The following is a 21,437-nucleotide window of genomic DNA, read 5'->3' as shown; positions in this document are numbered from 1 at the left end:
AAACTGAGCAGTACGTCGTTAGCAAGAAGCAGGCAGGAAAAACTGCTCAGACAACCAGGAGCATGAACAGCGAGAGGAAATAGCGTAAGGACTTATTGCTGAAAGGACTCAGCTGCAGCTGCTCGTGGCTCCGCCCAGCGCCAAGCTCCTGGATGTCTGAGGAAACAGACAGCAAGTACCAAGCAACCAAAATAAGAGCATGACACCTGGAGTGTAACACAGTTTTAGATACTATCAATATCAGGATCAAACTATTGTGATAACATGGTATCATGAGTTACTCTGTGATTCCCACCACTATTACCAGCCGTTATTGTATAAATGCTGTATTGTGATATCATAGGCATGGATATCATAGACAAAATATAATATTGTATTGCACGATACTCCGTCATACCCACATTTCCACAACGTGATTATCGCACAAATCAATTGACATGTTGGCAAAATATCGTAATGTCGTATCTACGACATAATAAGACAGACAGGTATTCATAAGGAGGTGACTGATACTGTAATCTTGCAATGTTTGCTGTGTGTCTACAATATGAGGCTGGTCTGTTTGCAGAATAATACTTAGAGGCCTAAATCACCTTGATGAACTCAGTGGCCCCACCTTAACTTGTAATCTTAACTGTACTGTGCGAATCAGTGGTGATATTCGTCATATTCATCGCCCTTCCAAGGACAACGTGCGTGGTATATTATGAACTTGATAGAGGACTGTGGTATTTGTTGACGTGTCGTCAACACCCTAAATGTCTTTCCCGCCCATTTGTGCTCATATTTAATTGAATCGGACAACATTTGCATTATGCATTTAGCAGGTTTGATTATGTCAGTGGTGCATGGCGAAAAGGAGGGTTGACATTTCATAATAGCAGCGAGGTGAATAAAAGGTCCCTTATAATGACTCTATCCATTTTATTCAACACATCTGAGGGCTCTGTCCTTAGTAACTGGAGTATCTGAATCTGAGTCCTACTTTGTATCCACACATTTTTATCTCTATGACACGACACAGTTCTGCCATTATATTCGTTTTTCGCTTCAACACACGCCCACACATTATGATACCAACATGTAAGAAAATCAATCCCTGGAATCCATTCCGATATGTCTTGATAATACAGACACATGCCTAAAGTGAAATATTCTAGCATGGTTTAATACTAAGGAGACATGATTTCATCGAAAATATATTTTAGGACAACACTCTATTCCAAATAACCACTGAGCCAATGGGACCACAAGGGGATTAATAATTTACAGGAGGCCACTAAAGCATATCTATGACATATTTCTCTGTAAACACATCCTGACACCCAAATGAGGACAACACAATTATTATAGTATGGTTGTTCAGATAGCATCTGCCACAGTTTGTGTTATCTTCAAAACTTTTATAGCTGACATACATTAAAAGTGCTCATGACACCAAAACATGTTATTTCCTCCATGAAAAATAACATTGTGTTAGATGAGCGGTGGATTATAGAAATATTTACCATTTTATTTACCAAAAATTGTCATCACTTCTTCCGGGTCCGGAGGAGGAGGAGCAAGTGAAGTCTAAGCCAGATGGTCATAAATTCTCCTTCATTACAATCCATTCCCAGTTAATATGCTCCAGTTCTCTGGCAATTTCGGTTGTTTCTTATATACTGTATGTTTTTATAGTATGCGCGCTAGTTGTGTTGAAGGCATTTGCTGAAACACTCGAGGAGACGGAGTAAGCTTGTTCACCTTTCTGAAAGACACAATTCGCCTCGTCAGATGAACGGCAAACTTTGTGGGACAAATGTTTCCATATTCCCAGTAGATGGAAATGAAAAATCAAAAACGAATAAGATGTCTGACTGTGGAAAAGCGTGCCAAGGTGGCAGGAAGTCAATTCACATTTCTTCTGCTACCATGCTAGTAGTAGCCAGCCTCGTGTTGGTGGCTAATGCAGAGCTAATTCCTAAAGCGGCCTACACTTTAGTTCTCCTGACCTCCATGGACACACGGCGGCTGCTCACATAGCGTATCCAACATTAATACACCTTACCCGCGGCTCTTCCTGCTGTACACTCTGGTTCTCCCGGTCACGATAGCCGTAGTTGCCGTAGGAAGCCAGTAAGCCCATCTTGCAATCGAAGCGAGTGGGCTGCAAGAGCCTCGTATGATGCACACACACGTACAGTACGTCCCCAGTAAGTGAAACGTCCGACAGGCTTACATGAAGCGCACCTAGAACGCACAAGTCGCACGCCGCACTCACTATCTAAAAGCTACCAACGGAGTGCAAGCGGCTAGCATGTGGGTGTACGACACACTTGCAACCACTCTGATACCCTACTTCCTCTATGTGCTGACCAAGGCCAACAAATTTCCCAAAAATTGTGAAGCCCGTATGCGTGGTAACACGTACGTTGGGATGTAAGGCCCACTTAACTGGCGCTCTAGCTAGGCGGCTATGTGGTATCTGTCGTATCTATCACTGCCAGTAAAACATACCATACTTCTCGCAATGCAATATTAGTGAATGCTATTATTGTTGTGTATGTCACTTTCTTTGCATGCGTTCATGGCTGTGCTTGTTTGTGCCTGGTAGACGGTGTCCCCCAAGTGTTCTAGACCTGAACTGCTTGCAAAACATGGCTTGGTGTCGCTCGTCTTTCTCGCCTATCTTGCAGTCCACCTGTCAGTTTCAGTCAGTAAGTCCATATTTTTTACTTGATCTTATTTACTTGAATTAACGTAAGTCTTGAACTCTCGAAATGATTCCAGTGGTTTCTGAACCGACTCCGACGCCGCGCTATTAGTGTCATACGTAATCATTGGGACTACGTCACAGCAGCTCCAGGGAGACGAGGCTTTGATAGAAAGCAGAGGAGGTGGGGCTGTGTGTACAGAGCAGCTGGAGCTCGTGTGACAGAGGGAGACAGTAAAGCAAGATTTCTACGTCACAGTTCTGCAGGAAAGTGATATTTTATTTTTTTGTTTTTTTACCATTTGTTTTTGTGTTTTTCCGTGTTGTCATCGTTTTGTTGTGTTTATGCTTATTCACATGCAGCAACACTTATACAGCTAAAAGAATACATATAATTCCAAGTGGATTCTTACAATTATAGTTACAATTATAATTCTATGTATAGCCCGGCCCTCCGGCGAAATCTTTTAACCCAATATGGCCCCGGAGTCAAAAAGTTTTCCCATCCCTGGTCTATACACTACAGTTGTCCCTCGAAATATGATCGCAATTATTGCTCCCTCGCTATATCATGTTTTTCAGAAGTTAATTAATTAACAAATGATAGCTGTGTTGTGGTAGACTATGGTTTATAATTTGTCAAAACATACTGACATACAAGTGATATGTAGTATTCTGGTCACTAGGTGGCAGTAATGACACAAAACATTGATGAGACATTACCTTAAAACTGCATGAAGTCCCAAAGTCAGCCATTGCCTGTCTGACATGATAGAGTGAAAAGGGTTATCCTCCCCTTCCATGTGGAAGTGGTAAGTTTTTGGCTTTTAAAATTTAGAATAAATAAATTTGAGGCTAACTTTGAGGCTACATAGCTAGCGGCCATCTCCAGTCCCTGGAGCATGAGCGTTGTGCAATGTGATGTAAACAATGAATAATGGGAGTGTAAAGGTGACTATAGGCGTGTTATTTCACGTCTACAGTGCTCTAGTACTTAAAAAATGTATTTAAAAAGTCTTCAGCAATTTTTGTATTGTTTAACTACAAAAACATTCAATTTATTAACACTGAATCCTGGAAATTCATTTCTCGTGGTCGGGTCTGGAAATTAACTGCTATAAACGAGGGTGGACTGTATTACAGCTCTATCCAACTAGTGACCCACGGCCTAAATCTGGCCATTAAATGACATCTTAAATGGCAGTGGTTCCCAGATGCTGAACTGAGCTGTGGAAAACTTTAAGATAAAAAAAAGACACATTTAAAAAAACGTTTTGTAAGTAACTACATTGAATATTATGTAAATGAATATGAATTTTGGAAATAGGATGATTATTTCATTGGAAAAATACTATACTGCTAGAAAGCCCCTAGTTTTTGCATGTTTATGTTGTTTCATTTTTTTGTTGAGCATTTATTCCCAGCGGGCCTTCAATGCACCTTACTTGTGTGTTCCGAGAAAAAGTGAAAGTCAAATTTTCTCCAGTGCTGGCAACAGACTTTTATTTTTCCTGTTCATTGTTCCCAAACGGCCTTTGGACTCAAAAAAGTTTGAGATCACTGCCTTAAATGACATCAGAACGGCATTTGCAGCAAATTCCTCCAAACAGCTGAAAACCACTCGCATATAGAGGATCTTTGACTGACACTTTTGCAGTAGATTCCTCAAAGCAGCTGAGTGCTCCTGTCATACAGAGGATCTTTGATTATCATTTTTATCATAGTTTACTAAAAACAGCAGCTTGCTGCTGTCATATAGAAGATCTTTGGCAAGTGTTTTTGCAGTAGTTCCTTAAAACAGAAAAGCAATTAATAACACATTTTTATATCAATTATTTAACAACAATTATTTAAGACATCTTAATATGGTATGAAGCCAATGTTTCCAAAGCATTAGAAGCATGCACAATCAGGGATGTCCGATGATATCGCTGGCCGATATAGGCAGAAAAATTAGATAGTGATTCATATCGGTATGCGATAATGATATCGGCCTGCGAGCGATGACTGTGTGTGTTGCTCCACACAGCAACAAGCTTGCTAGCTCAGTGTGTCCGAGGTCTGGGATTATTACCCACGTTCCCCTTCAGATTGTAAATATGCAATTTGCAATGTTTGTAAAGCGCTGCAAGGGGGAATAAGGTGTCGTCCTTCAATGCTTTTAATCTAATATCACACCTTAGCAAGAATCATTCAGAGTCACATGCAGCAAGTATACCCGCAGCAAAAAAAAAAGCAACAGACGATGTGCTGAATGAGCCCAGTTTGTATTAGATAGTCCAGAGTTTCACACTTTGCACGTTAACTTGTTTTTATGTGGATGTTTGTGCCACATAGAAATGTGCAGCTTTCCCAATTGTATTATTTAATTCGGTTCTTATGTGGGAATTTATTAAGTCAAACCTGTCTTACTTGTTAATAGCATGAAGACATGTTATTTCAGTTCAGTATTGGTCATGATTTGAAAATAAATATGGTACTTTTTCTAGAACTTACATTGTATGTTGCAGTATTTGTCTGATTTTGCAGTGTTTTGTCAAATGCATCCAGTGGCATTACAGTAAAAGATGCATAATGTGTTCATTCATTACACAAGATGTGACCTGACATTAGTTGAGGGAAGATCTTCTGCCAATATCAGAATCTGAAATGAAGTGCCGGACAACATCGGATATTGGTAAGTGAGCCAATATCGAGCATATCTATGCAAAAGGAATCTTCATCATGAAGATTATGCACTACACAGAATATAAAAATGTCATGTCTGGCCCTCCAGTTTCATTCCAAAGTGCAACATTTTACTGCATGACTCAGGACCAGAAGAGGAGTCATAAAACACAGCCGCTTTTATTCAAGCATGTGCACTCTGGACTGTCATGATTCACCTCCAAAATCCAGATCAACTTCATTGCACCATAATCCAAATGCGGCACGCCAAGTAGCCTATGGGATTAAATCTGGTTTGTTCAGTCTGGGAACTCACTGAGTGATTCAGAAACTCATTAGGAAAATGCCAACTTTTTGAGCACATACACGAATACAGCAATGAATTACATCTGATGATGTTATCAATGGGACCTGACGCACCGGCCACATTAGGTACAAGGAGAGCTATATCCAGAAAAAAAAACCCTTTCAAAATATTAGGAACAGGTGTTGGTATGAGGGAGTACATATTATTACATTAATACCTCTATGACAGTGTCAGTCAAAACTAGGTAGTTTGTCTTTTTTGATACAAGTCTCTATTGGAACTCAGTAATCAGTAAAATCCAAAATACCCTATGCAGTATGTCAAATGTATTATGATATCAACAGTAAAACTTTGGACTTGATTGTAATCAACTCAGTGAGAAGAACACGTCATAAAAACATAACTGCTGGTGGCAGATTGTTTTTGTTTTTTATAGCTATGGTGAATGATATTTAGATTCATTCAAAAATCAATGATAATTATACTATTTTTTTTTCCTCACAAGGCTTTGAGGTTGTGGTGTTCTTCAACCAGTACCAGAAATAGGCCATCTTCCTGAAGGATTCTTCTTACCTCAATCCTTGGCCTCTTTCTCCCTCACACTCCTGCTCACTTTAAAAATGTTGTTTTTAATTTTTTTTACTTTCAGTGTCTCTTCATTATTGATCTTCCAGGTTGTGCCCGTTGACCAGGCCTGACTCCCACAGGTGGACGAGAGGCGTCTTCTGTCTGGAGCTGTGGGAGGTCTGCATCACATGAAATGATGGCAAGAATGTACAATGAGAGAGACAGCTATCACAAAGAATTCAATTGTGGACTTCTGCAACTGGAAAACAACACAATACAGTCATTGATTTTGATCAAATCAAAGGAAACAAACGGTAAGATGGGGTAGGTATGTGTTGTAATGATATGTAGTATTCCACAGTGGTCACAAGGTGTCAGTAATGTTACTTAGTGGTTCTCAATCATTTTCTTTTATGCACCCACTGGGGGACAGAAATGTTTTCGGGTCCCCCTTTGTGTCATAGGGCAGTGGTCCCCAACCTTTTTGGACCCACGGACCGGCTTGTGCGCCCACAAATCTCCGGTGGAAAGGGGGGTGTACATTATAGCAATCTAATTTATTAACTAACACAGGAAAAACGTCAAATTAAAAGCACAAAATGAATACAGACCCACCATCCACCAGTGCGAGCCTGGAGTTTGATTTTCAGACAGAACATTATAACGTTGTTGTTTGAATTAACTTGTGGTTGGGCACCAAACAAATACGCACATTAGCACTCAATAACGTTATGAAACCTTACCTTTATGCAGTCCCACATAGTCTCAGCATTTGGGACCGAATAAGAGAAAGAACAATGGGAAAAATACAGTAAAGTAGTCTTATCTGTGCAATGTGGGAGATAGATGGTGCGAACTTTGTCATAGGTGACACAATGAATGTAATATTTACCAATATAACTCATTAATAATTAATTTCTTTGTTTTTTACTAGGGGTGTCGCTATTATGTATGTCAGCCTTTGCTTTTATTTCTCTATCTCAACCCAAATAGTCGAGAACTACCTGTATTTTTTTAGCGTTTTCCTCACCTCCGCTGCCAAAGTGCTCGCTCTGGGTTTTTTTTTTTTTTAAATGTATGAGGGGCGTGGGTCTAGGATGGTCTCCATATATAAAGCGTCTTGAGATAACGTCTATTGTGAATTGGTGCTACAGAACCATACTTTGACTTTTGTACTGAATTTTTGTATCCTATTACATTTAGGTCAAATTTCGAGTTGTTTCAAGACCTGACTGTTAGTTTCTTTGGATGAGTTTTCTCGGGCCGCCTGGGGTGTGATTTAGCAAGACTAATTCAACAACTGAGACCTGAAATCGTGTTGTTTATTCTTAAAGTTTAATCAGCAATTTGGTCTAACAGATAAGCAAACAGCCAGCGAGAGCAAGAAAGTGAGCAGGAAAAGAAACAGAGCACGTAATGGAAATTAGTGCAATTGACTTCCCTGTCTTTCTCTTAATGAGTGCAACACACACACACGCACACACACACAATGATGATAAAGGTGGGATGTCAAGCTATAAGATAGAAAGACAAGAGTACACACACGAGCAGATAAAACACACGCACACACTCCCCTCTCCCTCCTTATCTATGAAGACAAGCTGCTTGCTGTGTGTTCTGAGCCTTATCAGATGTTTGTGGCCCACATTTGGTGCAAAAGAGATGCTTGCATCCTCTCACCAGCCTGCCTGCTTTGAAAAACTACTCATATGCATTGAGACTCAGTGGAATCCCCCCTTGTTTTGCTGGAGCAGATGGCTTTATTCTAATGGAACTAGATATCTCCTTGACATTATTATTCTCTAAAGCGACTGTGTCTGACGGAAGATCTGTTGTTTGGTATATTAGGTGTTACAGAATGTAATATCTCAGCAACTGAAGGACAGAAGCAAAAGTGTTAAATGGAGAAGAAACTTTGTTTACCTTTGGCTTGTTTATTGTCTCTCTTTGATCCTCGCCTGGGGGCCACACGCTGAGCTTTCCAACAGAGGGGCGGCCTGGAGGAGGCAGAAACAATTGATTCAGACTTGGCTGGAAAAATGTCAGACCCTCTCTGTTACAGGAGTGGTTTGCTGTTGAAATCTATTACAAAAACGCCTGTTAAAGATCCTCCAAATTACAGGACTCATGAGTGCTTGGCTGTTTTTAAGGCTCTATTAAAAATGTTAGTCATATGTAACAGGAGTGTTTTTAGGACAGTGGGTTTTTAGGAATTTGCTAAAAAAAATGCTACTCAAAGATCCTCTATGTGACAGGAGTGCTTTGCTGTCTTTAGGAATCTGCTACACAAACGCTAGTCAAAGATCCTCTATGTGACAGGAACTGTATGCTGTTTTTAGTGATCCACTGCAAGAATGCTAGTCAAAGATCCTATATAAGACATGAGTGCTATGTTGATAGGAATCTACGGCGAAAACACTAATTAAAGATCTTCTATATAGCAGGAATGCTCTGTTGTTGATAGGAATCTACGGCAAAAACACTAATCCAATATCTTCGACATAACAGGAGTTTTCTGATTTTAGTAAATCTGCATTTAGAAAATGATCGTTTGTCTTGCTTCGAATTTGAAGTATTCCTAGACACACCCTGTTCATGCTTTCTGTTCCTGCTTTTAATGCTCGTTGATGCAGACTCACACAAAGAGCGTGGGCAACCCTCCCTGACAACAAACATAGAAGTGAACTTCAGTACATGTTCCTGCAGTGAATTATGATGCTGTTACTTTGGTGTGAAATGTCCAAAGGCAAGTTGGATACACATGATCACAAGACGCTTCATTAGGTACACTCCCACTATCTAATGACATTCAGTCTCAGAGCTGTCACACAAATTCTAACCTGAGAAATATAATGTTACTGCTGTTTTGATTGGAAATGATCACTGAAGTATTATTTTCATTATTAAAACAAATATAAGATCTTGCAGTGTCAGTTAAAACTGAGTATTATTATCTTTGAAAAGACAGATTTGTTGATACACCTCTGATATTGAACGTGTTTACGTTGTCCAGGTGTACCACCGTATTTTGCCTATTTTGCCCACGTTGAGAGAGTACGGGTGAGCAGAAAACAAACAACAAAATATCTGTAAAAAGAGACTGAATGATATTCTCTGAGAAGTGGCTCACTTGGAACATTCAAGGTGTTATGAAGCACTGATCCATTCTTTCATTCATTCATTCCTTTTCTATGCCACTACTGCAGGGGTATGCTGGAGCCTATCCCGCCTGACTTTCGGCAAGAGACAGTCACAACCAGGACTGGTCACCAGTCAATCACAGTGCACATATAGACAAACAACCATTTACACTCGCTTTCGTATAGATGCTCTGTGCCGCGGGAGCTCACAGTGCACTGACGGCTTGTGACTGCTTTGACGTCTCAGCAGCACCCGATGCTGCTCAGTGAGAGCAGAAACTGCAGATCAATATGTGCTTTCACTGTTAAGTCCCAAAACACCTGAAAAGTCTCCAAAGATGCCAGAAATAGTAGCTAAATGTGTCGCTAGTTGCTTTTGAGAAAATATGTTGCCACGAGGGTTTGGAATGTCTCCAGATTTAGCAAAAGTAACCAAGTTGGCAACGCTGACAGGGAGAACATGCAACTCCACACAAAGATGCCCAACAGAGATTCGAACCCAGATCTTCCAGATCTCCTGAATGTGTATAGCCCACATGCTAACCACCTGGCCACCGTGCAGCCAAGTACTGATCCATTAGAATAAATAAATAAATACAAATAAAGTAGAAAATAATTTTGAGGCCTTGCATATTTAACAAAAAAAATTCAAATGTGGCAATAATGTATGTTAATTTCTTGCGCCAATACTTTATTCTAGAAATTCAGAAGTGTCTTTCACCGTAATATTTGCTTTGGGCATTAATTGGTATCCTTTCACTAATGTACGTATGGTGTGAGGTTGGTGGAGTTCACCCCTGTGGAGGGTTTGATTCTTTGCTATGAAGGACCTCAGATGTTGCCTCTCTCTAAAAACCAATCTCAATTTAAGCAACATTTTGTGGTTTTCAAGCTTCAAGACTGATAAGGAAATCCTATGTAACACAAAGCACCATGCCAGAGGGGAGTCCAACCCAGGGAGGATGATTGAGTTCACTCCTGCAGTGGGTTTGCTTACTTGCTACGGAGGACCTCAGCTGTGACCTCTCTCTAGCAACCAATCTCAATTTAAGTAGAATTTTGTGGTCTTCAAGCTTCAAGGCCCATAAAGAAATCCTATATAACACAAAAGATCTTGCCAGATGGGAGTTCCACCCAGGGAGGATAATGGAGTTCACCACTGTGGTGGAGCTTGTTCCTTGCTATAAAGCACTTGCCAATTTATATAAAGTAGTGTACTGAAATGCACATTTTTGGTTTCAACCGATGATTAAATCCAATATCACTGAAAAGAATACTACCCCAGGTGGGATGTGAATCCACAATCCCGAGGAGGCCAGTGTCTTCTCCATTGGGCCACTTCCACAAAGTGCCCAGTTTACTCTATACACACATACTGCAGTACTAACCCGCTGTGGCTCCACTTCCTCCCTTGGATGGTGAGCCAGAAGAATCTGGAACAGACACTTGGAGGCTTCTTCTCACACCACCTCCTCCTCCCATTGTTCCCCCCTCATCCCCATACAAGTGGACCCTCTGCTTGCGGAGCTCCTTTTCCCTCTCTTGAGCCTCCCGGATATCCTGCTCCACTTTAATGACATTTGTAGGGGTGCGCAGCTTGAAGAAGGGGTTCTTCTTGGACGTCATCTCTTCCTCCTCCAAAATGTGACCTGCTGAACTGGATGGGAAGACATAAGAAGCTTCTGAATCACCACGGACCAGGCTCTCTTCCTCCAAATTGCCATGGTGGAGATTCTGTCCCGAGACACTCAAGTTGTTCTCCACAATGATGACCTGACAGGACCTGCCCTCAGATAAGCCTGGTCCTCTTGCTGTTGAAGAAGCATAAGCATCTCTCTTTTGATCTTCTATACTTTGTCTCCTCTCTGAGCTTCTTACAGTGGATGCCTGTGATGAGCTGTCATCGTGGCTCTCCACAGTAGAGCTGTCACTGCTGGAGGACCAGGATGACGCCTTACTCCTGCATGACACGCTCAAAGGTGGCTCACTGTGGTTTTGAAAGGCTTCAAAAATCTGCTTCTTCTCTTTAAGCTGCCGAACAGTGCCTTTATCGTAGAAACCGGGAACCTTCCCCAGCTTGACCAGATCTTGTTCTCGGCGAAGTTCCTCGCTGATCTCTTGCTGCACCTTTTTGCTCGCCAGGTGCCTGTCTAAGCCTTGGTATTTGTCCGAGTTGGCAGAAACAATCGGGTCGCCAAGAGTTTTCCTTACCGGAATCTCAACATACTCTCCGGATGTATTTGGTATCCCCCTGGACCTTCTCAGACTTTGTTCACGTTCAATTGCACGTCTGATCTCCCTATCAATGGGGGTTTCTTTAGGTAGAGGCGCTTGGGAGCCTGCAGAGATGTTCAAAGTGCTGCGTGGTGAGAAGTCTGCAGATAGTCCACTGTCACTCTGGCTATCATCGCTTGAATCGCTCTCCATTCTGATGTGTCCTTTTAGATTTTCTTCCTGTGTTTGAATGAGACCTTGCTCTCGTGCAACTACCTTGTTCCTTTCAAGTCCGCCGTCTTTCTGTTCTCCTGTTTCGCTTTCTCCCTCTGTCCTTTCCCCCACCCTGCCTGCCTTCTTTTCTCTAACAGTGACAACACAGCCTTTACAAGCAGCCCCGCGCTGATTGGACAGCTCCATGGCAACCGCTGACAAAGGTGCAGAGTTCTGGCCAAGCACCTGTTGAGCAGCTTCCTGGTTTGTGCCCTTGGGGGTAAGTCTTTGTAGGCCTTGGGGCAGTAGCTCCCCTTGCTGGTTTTCTGAGGGAACTACGTCCACGGTTGGGTCTACAGAGTTGAAACTTGGCAAGGATTTGCAACTGATCACTGCTCTAGTACACAAGGAAATGACCCTGTTTGTCTTCTCTTCTATTTCATCAGCAAAAAGAGATGTTTCTTGTTGGACAACCTCTCTCGGGGTATTTGTAGGTGGACCTGTGTTGAAACTGCTTAGAGAAGAGTCTGCTAGTGGAGAACATTCCTCAAAAGTTGAGGATTCTTGAACGTTTGGGCGACATTCAGGAGATGTAAAGTATTCATTTGAGGTAATCCCATCACTGGTCCATTCCATCACCTCTTTCTCCAGGCATGTCTCTCTTAGTGAGGCATCAAGGGAGAGAGGACGAGGTGGCTGGAAAGCATTTTGATCTGTTAGAGTCTCAACAGTTTTGTTATCAACCTGGGAATGCTGGGAATCTTGTACTAGTTCTGTCAGCATTTCATCCATTTGGTCTTGGAACACGTCATCAGTGTCGTTTTCTGGTTCTGCTTTGGGAGCTTTTGGGTCCAGCACAGAAGAACTGAGGCTTGCGTCACCTTGCATCTGGCTCTCTTGCACTTCAAGCGAGTTGGTTGGACCCTCTTCTTTTTGCAGGGACACTGTTGCCATGGTGACGGATCTCTCCTTTTTTAAAAGAGCAGTGAGAATCTTTGATCTCAAGCCAAGCAGTCGGGACTGAAAGGACACAAAGCACCAGAGGGATCATTGGTTTATGACTTCACCAACTACTATAATGTGAAATGTACTGTAACTACTGCTAATGCACAGATTACAATTTGATAGTCCACAAAGTAGCCTAAGGCCCCCTGGCCCCCTAATCCCTAATGACTGTAAGCATATTTTCAACTTTGATTAATATAACTGCTTCAACTAACGCAGCACCACTCTGCATCAGTGCTCATTTACACTGCACTGTAGGCCCTTGTACAGCTCATGAACTCACCTTTTATTTAATCAGCTTAAAGCCTGGGGGTAAACTCTCTCTCTCTCGCGCACACAAATCCCATTCTCCAGGCAGAAAATGTGGTCCTAATCAGTAATCATTAGAGACAATGTGGACTAGAAAACTGGGGTTGGATTGAGAAACATACATAAACAGACAGGCTTTACAGTACAGCAACAAGTAAGTAAACTTGCCAAGTGAAGTAATTAGAAGAGAACTATTTTCCTTGGACTCTAGTAGACTTGGCCAAAAAATAGACGTAAAATAATAAAGTTTTAAAGGTTGCTCCAACTCTTAGAGAAGAGGAACTCAAACAGTCACTTTTTTTGTTCAGGCTTTTTATGTAGTATTCTGGTCACTAGGCGTCAGTAATGTTACACTGATGAGACATGACGTTATACTACGTTACCTTCACACTGCATGGCGTCAGCCATGGCATGTCCGACATGACAGAGTGAAAAAAAAAGTCTCCTCCCATTCCGTGTGGAAGTGGAAGTTTTTGGCTTTTTGTCCTTCTTCCCCACTCCATTTGAAAAACTTTATTAAGTTTAGAATAAGTAAATTGGAGAGGCTAAATAGTTAGCTCAGTGACTTGCTATGCTAGCGGCAGCTGTGTCTTATGTCCCTGCAGTGTTCCCTTTTCCTAAAGTGTAAAAGTGACTATAGGGGTGTTATTTCATGTCATTTCATAATGGTAAAAAAACATATTTAGAATGTCATAAACAGGTTTTCTATGCTCTAACTACAAAAATATTCAGTTTTATTAATATTTAATCCTACTTTGTGGAAATTCACGCATTCTTCTTGGAGACACACGCTCTGTCGGAGACAGGTGTGGCCAAACACAGCTTATTAGCATTAAAGCTACAGACACACAAAACAGCATGTTCCCAGTAGGGCTTACTAAAAGCACTTTTAAACTGCCTAAATTCCAGTATCAAGGATGGATTGTGGAACCTCTGAGACTTATTTGAAATAGTTGAAAAATACTATAAATAAATGAACCTTTAAATTGAAGATGTGAAAATAACCACCCTAACTTGGTTTGCAAAGTTCTGGAAATGAAGCTGATATTTATTGTAAAAATAATGTTTTTTGCTTTACAATTAGTAAGGCTATATGTTATTTATTTTGTGCTGTGTTCACAAAACCAATATATATATATATATATATATATATATATAATTAAAGATTTCCTGAGCATGATTGATCTGGAACACTTGAAGAAATGCCATGTTATGAAAAGTCACATAGAAATAAAACTTATATTTTGTATTTTTTATTTTTTATATAAGTTAAACATAAATCTACATTTCAAACTATCTGTCTATCTATCATGGAGTACTTCAACATCTGCCAATTGTGAACATAGAATCAACAAACTAATACAACTAATACACTAATATGACATGCACTCCACAGTATCTCCTCAAACGCTCAAAGAGTCCACAAGGGACTGTGGATTAAAAAACCCAGTTACATAACAGCATTGTGTTTGTCTCATTATCTAAAGGCGCTCGTTTTAATATCAAAAGAACAGGAAAATCTTCACATCATTAAAAATACATCTAGTGCAGGCGGCACAAATCAAAGTTGCCCTCCTTTGTGAGAGCAGTAGCATCCCAAGGTGGTAGAAAGAAATTAGTGAAATTTTGGAGAAAAACTGAAACAAAACGAAATAAATGTCATCTATGCTGGTTTACAGTTGCCCTTTCCACCTTTTGCAATATTCACTTGAAACACTCAATTTACATAGAGTAGATGGCTGCATTCTGACTATTTATGCAATGCATTTTCCATAACAAAAGTATATTGTTCCACTTACCTTCTCACACTCTCTAAATGACACATGTAGCACTCTAACAATACAGCTCCACTCTCACGCACAAGCACATCTGCACACAATGCTGACCAGCAATCACTGTCTAATCCATTAGCCGCAATGAAGAATATGCACACCAGCACAAGAGGCTTACTTTATTGCCGCTGTGGATTAAGAAATGCTCAACTAATCCTGTTTGGAAGTGACACGTGTTACTTCTGTAAACCAGACAACAAAAACAGAGATGTGCTTATAACGACACCCTATTGTTCAGTATCAGTTGGCATAATACTTTTTATTATATCATCGTGGCAGGTAATGAAAGCAAATCCCATCCACTTACCAATGCATGTGTTCCTAGTGGAAGCAGGCAGCAGCATAGCTGCCACAGTAATTGCCTAGTATACAAAACAGCATGGTGGCTTCTGTTAACACACTTGAACTTGAGAACTGTAACAACAGCAACAATGCAATGTAACAATAAATCACAATACCCCAAATATTATATTGACCTGAATATAAGTCTGTATTTTTCCCCTCGTTTGAAGCCTGAAAAGACGTCTTATATTTGGGTGTCTAGTGAGTGATACAAGCGAACCAACAGGGGGCGCCAAACACCTTGTCCCCGAGCAAGTCAGAGCTTTTCTTCTTGTAATTCCCACACAACAGTGATCAGGAAAAAAAGTGTCAAAACGTTTGTGCAAGTCAGCAGACAAAGGAAGAGTTATGATGCAAACCGTAAGTTTCATCAAACAAATCTCAAGCAGCTAAGAAATATGACTTTATCGCCATCTACTAGCTGGTATTTCACTGATATTGAAAACAAAAAATGTTGACTTTTTTCGTCTTTGATTTTGTCTTCAAAACGTTTTTGTTGTCTTTGGGTCCATACCCATACGGTAATAGAAATAGAGACAGTCTGTTCCGCACTCAAACTGTTGCAAGGAGGCGAAGCCTAACAGTTGGACCCCAATGCAGGAATGGACTCTTATAAGAATTAACAATGTTTATTTTACGCCTGTTCTGTGGCCTTCATCACAATTCCACAGGCCTTATGAAGGATACGTCGTACGGATACATCATTGCATACATCAAAATGTCAACCAACCAAATGATACACCTTTTGAGCTTTTGTGTGACTTTCAATGTGATTTTGATTCTAGAAATACCAGATGCACCAAAATGTATTTGGTCACAAGACCGCTGCACCTACAAGAAGTGAGTATGTTAAAAAATATGGAGTTGATCCTCGCTTTACAGGAAACATTATCTTCCACTCGGCTGGGAAGACTTTCTACAGGATGTTGGAGTGTGTCTGTGGAATTGAGAAGTGAGAACATGAAGATGTTGCAAGTACTTTATTGTGTTACAAAGCCTGCGACACCACACAACAAAGTCACCAATGGCACATTTCAAGTGTCTTGGTTGGTTCCAGTTCCCTCCGGGCAAAGCTCCTTGCTTGGATCCATCCAAGCAGGCTCAAGCATGTTCAAGCACCCCACCTGGGCCTTGAACTCTTCCTTCTCCTTCTCTGTCAACACTCTCCTCCTGCTGAACAGGAAGGCCCTCCCGTCTTTGGCAAAGTGGATCAGCAAGCAGTCTGCACAGGACGTGTGGAGTATGGTCACTGTCACATTGACCAGTTCCGGGTCATCAAAGGTAACCGTGCTACCGTCTTGCATCACGTTGTAGGAGTCGGAATAGCAAGTTCCATTCATATTCACTTGGGTGGTGTAGGAAATGTTGCCTGTTGGACTCACAATCACATCAATGCTGGCGCTCTCTTTGCTATTGATGAACTCCCATTGTATTGCATCACGTAAACCACCGGAAATCAAGGCCCAGCGGCCGGCAAAAGGGTGGGGATCCGCTTGATCCAAAGGCCGGACAAGTTCTTCACAGGCCAGAGGTGCCGAGTTACCTGCAGACCACCAGCAGCACAACACCATGACACACCAAGCAAACGCACCTTTATGTGCTGCAAACATTTTATCAAGTTGCACTGCACTTTGGTACTCCAAATAATGTGTGCTGGTTTTATAGTTTATTTTTAGTTACGCAATACTAAACTCCAGAGAATCCCGCTGCACGTGTCCACGTTATTTGCACTGCGCTTTCCGCTGAATCGCCAAGTACTTGGAATTGAGTAAATGAATCAAATGCCCTCTACACATTAAAATATTTTAAATGTATTGTTGTTTGGGGACTGTACTATACAATGAAGCTTCAAAGTACAATTTGGAATTCAAACCAAATTTTCATGTGTCTATCAGTGTACCACAGTTCCTCAGTGCCTGCAGCACTCATGCAGCCCCAGACCATGACACTACCATCACCATACTTGACTATAGGAGACAACTATCTTGGTACTAACTTGTGCTGCCAGCTATTTAGACAATAATGACTGTGTGTTGAGTCATTTACAGTGGATTGTATATCTATACTGTTATACAAGCTGTACACTGACTACTCACAACTATATCCAAGTGTTGTCCCTTCAGAAGATTTACAGTAATACACATGCTTTGCAAGATACTGTAACTGTAACTTTATGTGTGGTTATTTTGGGAATGCCAACTCAGAAGGGTAATGACAACAAAGTGTAATGATAACCGTAGAACCGCAAACAATACTTAAGGATGGTCAGATCAGGGCTCTATGCTGCCGATTCAGATACCGGTCATCCATGAGTGAGATCGGCCGATACCGATCAAACGGATTAACTGTACATTTTTCAATTTATTTATGATGGGTGGCCAGGGCCGCCATTAGACAATTTCAGGGGCCCCTGGCAAATAGGCAATGTTCATTCAACAACAACACACAAATAGTGTTTGGAGGACAAGACATAGTATAATGATAATAGACACTTGTAAAGCTAGTGCATACCCAATGGACGTAATATCCACTTCCCCGTGGAGGAAAAAAAGAGCTTCAAACAAACCGCATTGCTTTTTTGTGTTTGCTTGTTTGATGGTTCAAAATGTCACTGTGGTAAAAAGTCACATTTCGAGTCAGAAGATTGGCGGATAATTCTAGCTAGCTAGCTAGTTAGCTGCAGCCGTTAACAGATAGGCAAAATGTGCAAAAAATGCAAGAGAAGCGGAACCCCAATACATTTGCCAAGGGAGTGATCATACACACCGGCATCGATTGGCATAGCCTGTGTCAAGCAGTCAAACTGAAACCACTGAGGTTTTACAGACTAGTGCGAATTCTCGCCGCAATACGGGACAAAGTTCTTTCCTTGTCGGCTCCATACGGGTGTTGTCAACCCTACGTGACACCGCACACATGCACGTTCATGTCATGTCTGTGTTGTCATGACATGAATTGTCATGTCGCCGCCGCACGGCGATCTGTGTTGGTATTTAGCGGCATATGCCGATCGTGTGTTTTTGCGGAAATCGGCCGATACTAATCGGTGGCCGATCTATCGGTGCATCCGTTCTTAGAACATCGGAAAAAGCATCGAACTGCTCAGTCCACTATTGTCAAAACAATGAATTAAATATGAATAATACACACAAACCCTCCACTAAGCATGCCCAGCATTGTAGGGAGTGCATACAGGCAGGCTGACGCCATAGACGCTACTGAGTCACGTTTCCTTTATTTTCTTGCGAAAGGTAGTTTAGCACGGCTATCATTTCTTCTTTATTGCCAAAACTTTCAAAAACGTTTGCATGTTGTGGCTTCACTATCAAGGTTTTTCAAAATAAATTAATTCAGAAATCATTGCTGTTTTGTGGTTGCCTACGGCCTATTATTAGTTTTTTTTATGCAAATTTCACATATTCTTGGTCTAAATTAAGCATTTTTAAGTATAAAAATAGCCAAATGAACAAAAATACAAATATAAGGCATTCAGAAAACGCATTCAAAGATGTGATATGTAGGATTGCACAATGGTCACTACGTGTCAGTAATGTTGCATTGATGAGAAAATAGTCCAGAAAAATACAACAAGGAACTCTCTCAATGCTAACGTGTGACTATATGCTATGTCTTATTGATGTCTAATATGTCTTATTTCTTGTTATTATGACTACTATATTGCGTAATACGAGTGTAAAGGTAAAATATAGGGATGCTAGTTCATGTCTAGAGGGCTCTATTAATGTTAAAAACCATATTGAGAAGGTTGTAAACAGGTTGTCTATGCTCCAACTACAAACATACTGTATTCCATTTGTAAATAAGGAATCCTACTTCGTGGAAATTCATTTATCACGGTCGGGTGTGGAACCAATGAATTGCTATAAACAAGGGATTATTGTACTTCTACTCCTACAACCACTAATATAATTGGTGTCAGGTGGCAACATCCAAAATCACATCAATGAGGAACAAATGCAAGTTGCTGCAGGTGTCATAAGGACATGTTAGCATGCTTTTTTTTGTTGCTTTTTTTGGCCCAAAGCCTCTAGTTTCTCAATACAGACAAACAGACAGAGTCCTAATTCCACCTGCCCATTCTTGTTTTACATAACGCAAAACAACATTGGTTCAGGGTCACGGCTGATCTGGAGCCTATCACAGTTGACTTTGACACACATACAGTATAGACAAGCGACCGTCACATTCACACCTACGGTCAATTTAGACTTCAATTACCTAACATGCGTGTCTATTTTGGCTTTGCTGTGACTTCATGGTTGCTTGTGTTTGAATCTGGTTCCGGGAACGTGTTCTGGTTGTGGCATCACAGCCAAGAATACTCGATCAAAATCCCTTCATTTTGCTCCTATTTCATAGTTGTTTATCTATGACAGCAGTATGACAAAAATGTTTTAAGTGAACAATTAGTCATGAACATTTTAATGTATTTTTTTTAAAATCACAAAACGTCCTTCGCTTCGAACAAAGAAGCTTAGCTTGCTAACAAAATGGCAGGTAAACTTGCTAACAAAATTCAGCAGTTGACTCTCAAATATGTTCACACAAAACATGTTATTATAGTTTTACACGCATAAATTTAAAAAAAAACATATAAATGATGGATGAAAGGGATAAATAAACATTTAAGGTTACTTTTACCTTCTTTGAAGAGGTGATTCTTGATGTGAGTGTTCCCAAAGACACGATGTGGTAGCGAGGCACAACATGGACACAATCTGCTGTTTTGGCATGAGCTATTTTTTTAATTCAATTGAATTCAATAGTGTTTTTCACCTTTATCAAAATGTTGTCACTTTCTCCGGCTCCATTTTGGGTTATTGAGGTGAGAAACACTATTGAATTCAAGAAATGACTGCCAAAACATGGAAGGTGGTGTTCATGAGGTGTCTTGCTGCCAAATCCATTATTGCCAACTCCTCAGTAATAAACCTTTGGCTGTCCTAGAAGCCGCTAGATGATGTCAGCTGCTAATTTGCATATTGTATGCATATGATGTTGTAACAGATGCTGTTGGAAAAAAGCATAACCTCGTAGGAGAGACAAAAAAGTGAGCAAAAACACTTTAACTAGTTTAGAACTACAAAAACTTGATTCGCGGTTTGCTAATTTAAAATTGACCATCACTTCATCAAAATAAAATAATTTTAGTTAAGTAACGAGTTAACATAAAGTCCCTTTAATGGCGCTATTTTTTTGGACGCGCGATTAATGTGCGCATGTCTGCGGGCGGTGTAGTAGTTGATATTGAATATTGAGCACAAATGGACAAAGAAAAGGGTATTTTGAATGGTAAGTTCAGCTTCAAAGCCCTGCCAGATGGCTCTCTCGACAAGACCAGTTATTTATATGTACTGTTGCTGAGTTGAATTGTCACCGGAGGACGTCGCATCTCACACGCTGGAGAGAAGAGAGAAGGTACTGCAGCACCCCAGGTATTAATAACGCCTTTCTATCTGCAATTAATTACAGTGCTGCTAAGTGAGAAGAGAAACTGTACATGCTTTCATTTTAAGTCCCCAAATACCAGAAAACTCTCCAAAGACGCCAGTAAAAGTCACTGGATTTGTCACTGCAGCAACTTTGTAGAAAGTCATGGTGTATAATAAATGTTTCAGCAACAGTATATTATTGGTCACATGCTGACAAACTGTCGGGCATCATGAGCCAACTCAGTGTGCACTCAGACGGTGGGGGGGGGCATGCGCACTTACGCTCACGGTGGCATCACCTTATGTTTCTTCCCTGTATTTGTTGAGGAAATCTGAAAATTCAGCCATTTTTACTGAAGAAAATCTTACCAATTGGAATCATGCAGAACATATAACATCACATATAACATTAAGTGTTTGCGCCCTTCCTGATCTCTTTTTGTTTTGCATGTTTGTCCCACTTTAATGTTTCACATCAAATAAATTTAATATCAATGACAACACGGCTGTTTTTAAATACAACTTTTTATTAAGGGAGAAAAAAAAAGGGGAGGGAGAGCAATCATCTTTTCGACATAGGGCCATGTAGGTTTGGACCTTTTTTCTCCCTTAATAATAAGTTGGATATAAAAACTGCATTTTCTGTTCAGTTGCGTTGTCATTGTCTAATATTTAAATTTTGTGATTATCTGA

At 40.7% G+C, this 21,437-nt stretch overlaps 1 protein-coding gene across 6 annotated transcripts; it reads right to left on the bottom strand.

Moving 5' to 3' along the window:
- Positions 1–106: 106 nt before the first annotated feature.
- misp3 (MISP family member 3) lies at positions 107–15,048 on the bottom strand. Of its 6 annotated transcripts, XM_054778136.1 has the most exons (6): positions 14,917–15,005; positions 13,092–13,177; positions 10,765–12,823; positions 8,161–8,233; positions 6,980–7,016; positions 163–6,415 (listed from the first exon to the last, which is right to left on the bottom strand). In XM_054778136.1, the coding sequence occupies exons 3-6, from the start codon at positions 12,755–12,757 to the stop codon at positions 6,329–6,331; spliced, it is 2,190 nt and encodes a 729-aa protein (XP_054634111.1). In that variant the 5' UTR covers positions 12,758–12,823; positions 13,092–13,177; positions 14,917–15,005; the 3' UTR covers positions 163–6,328. The 6 variants fall into 6 exon arrangements, 5 of the variants coding, with proteins under 5 accessions (XP_054634113.1, XP_054634111.1, XP_054634109.1 ...); XM_054778134.1 differs by lacking the exon at positions 13,092–13,177 and having other exon boundaries at positions 14,917–15,048; XM_054778139.1 differs by lacking the exon at positions 13,092–13,177 and having other exon boundaries at positions 6,980–7,006; positions 14,917–15,048.
- Positions 15,049–21,437: the final 6,389 nt, after the last annotated feature.

The sequence above is a fragment of the Dunckerocampus dactyliophorus genome, chromosome 6 (genome assembly GCF_027744805.1).
Source record: "Dunckerocampus dactyliophorus isolate RoL2022-P2 chromosome 6, RoL_Ddac_1.1, whole genome shotgun sequence".
In the NCBI taxonomy this organism is placed as follows: Eukaryota; Metazoa; Chordata; class Actinopteri; order Syngnathiformes; family Syngnathidae; genus Dunckerocampus; species Dunckerocampus dactyliophorus.
This window is presented reverse-complemented; position numbering and strand designations above follow the sequence as displayed.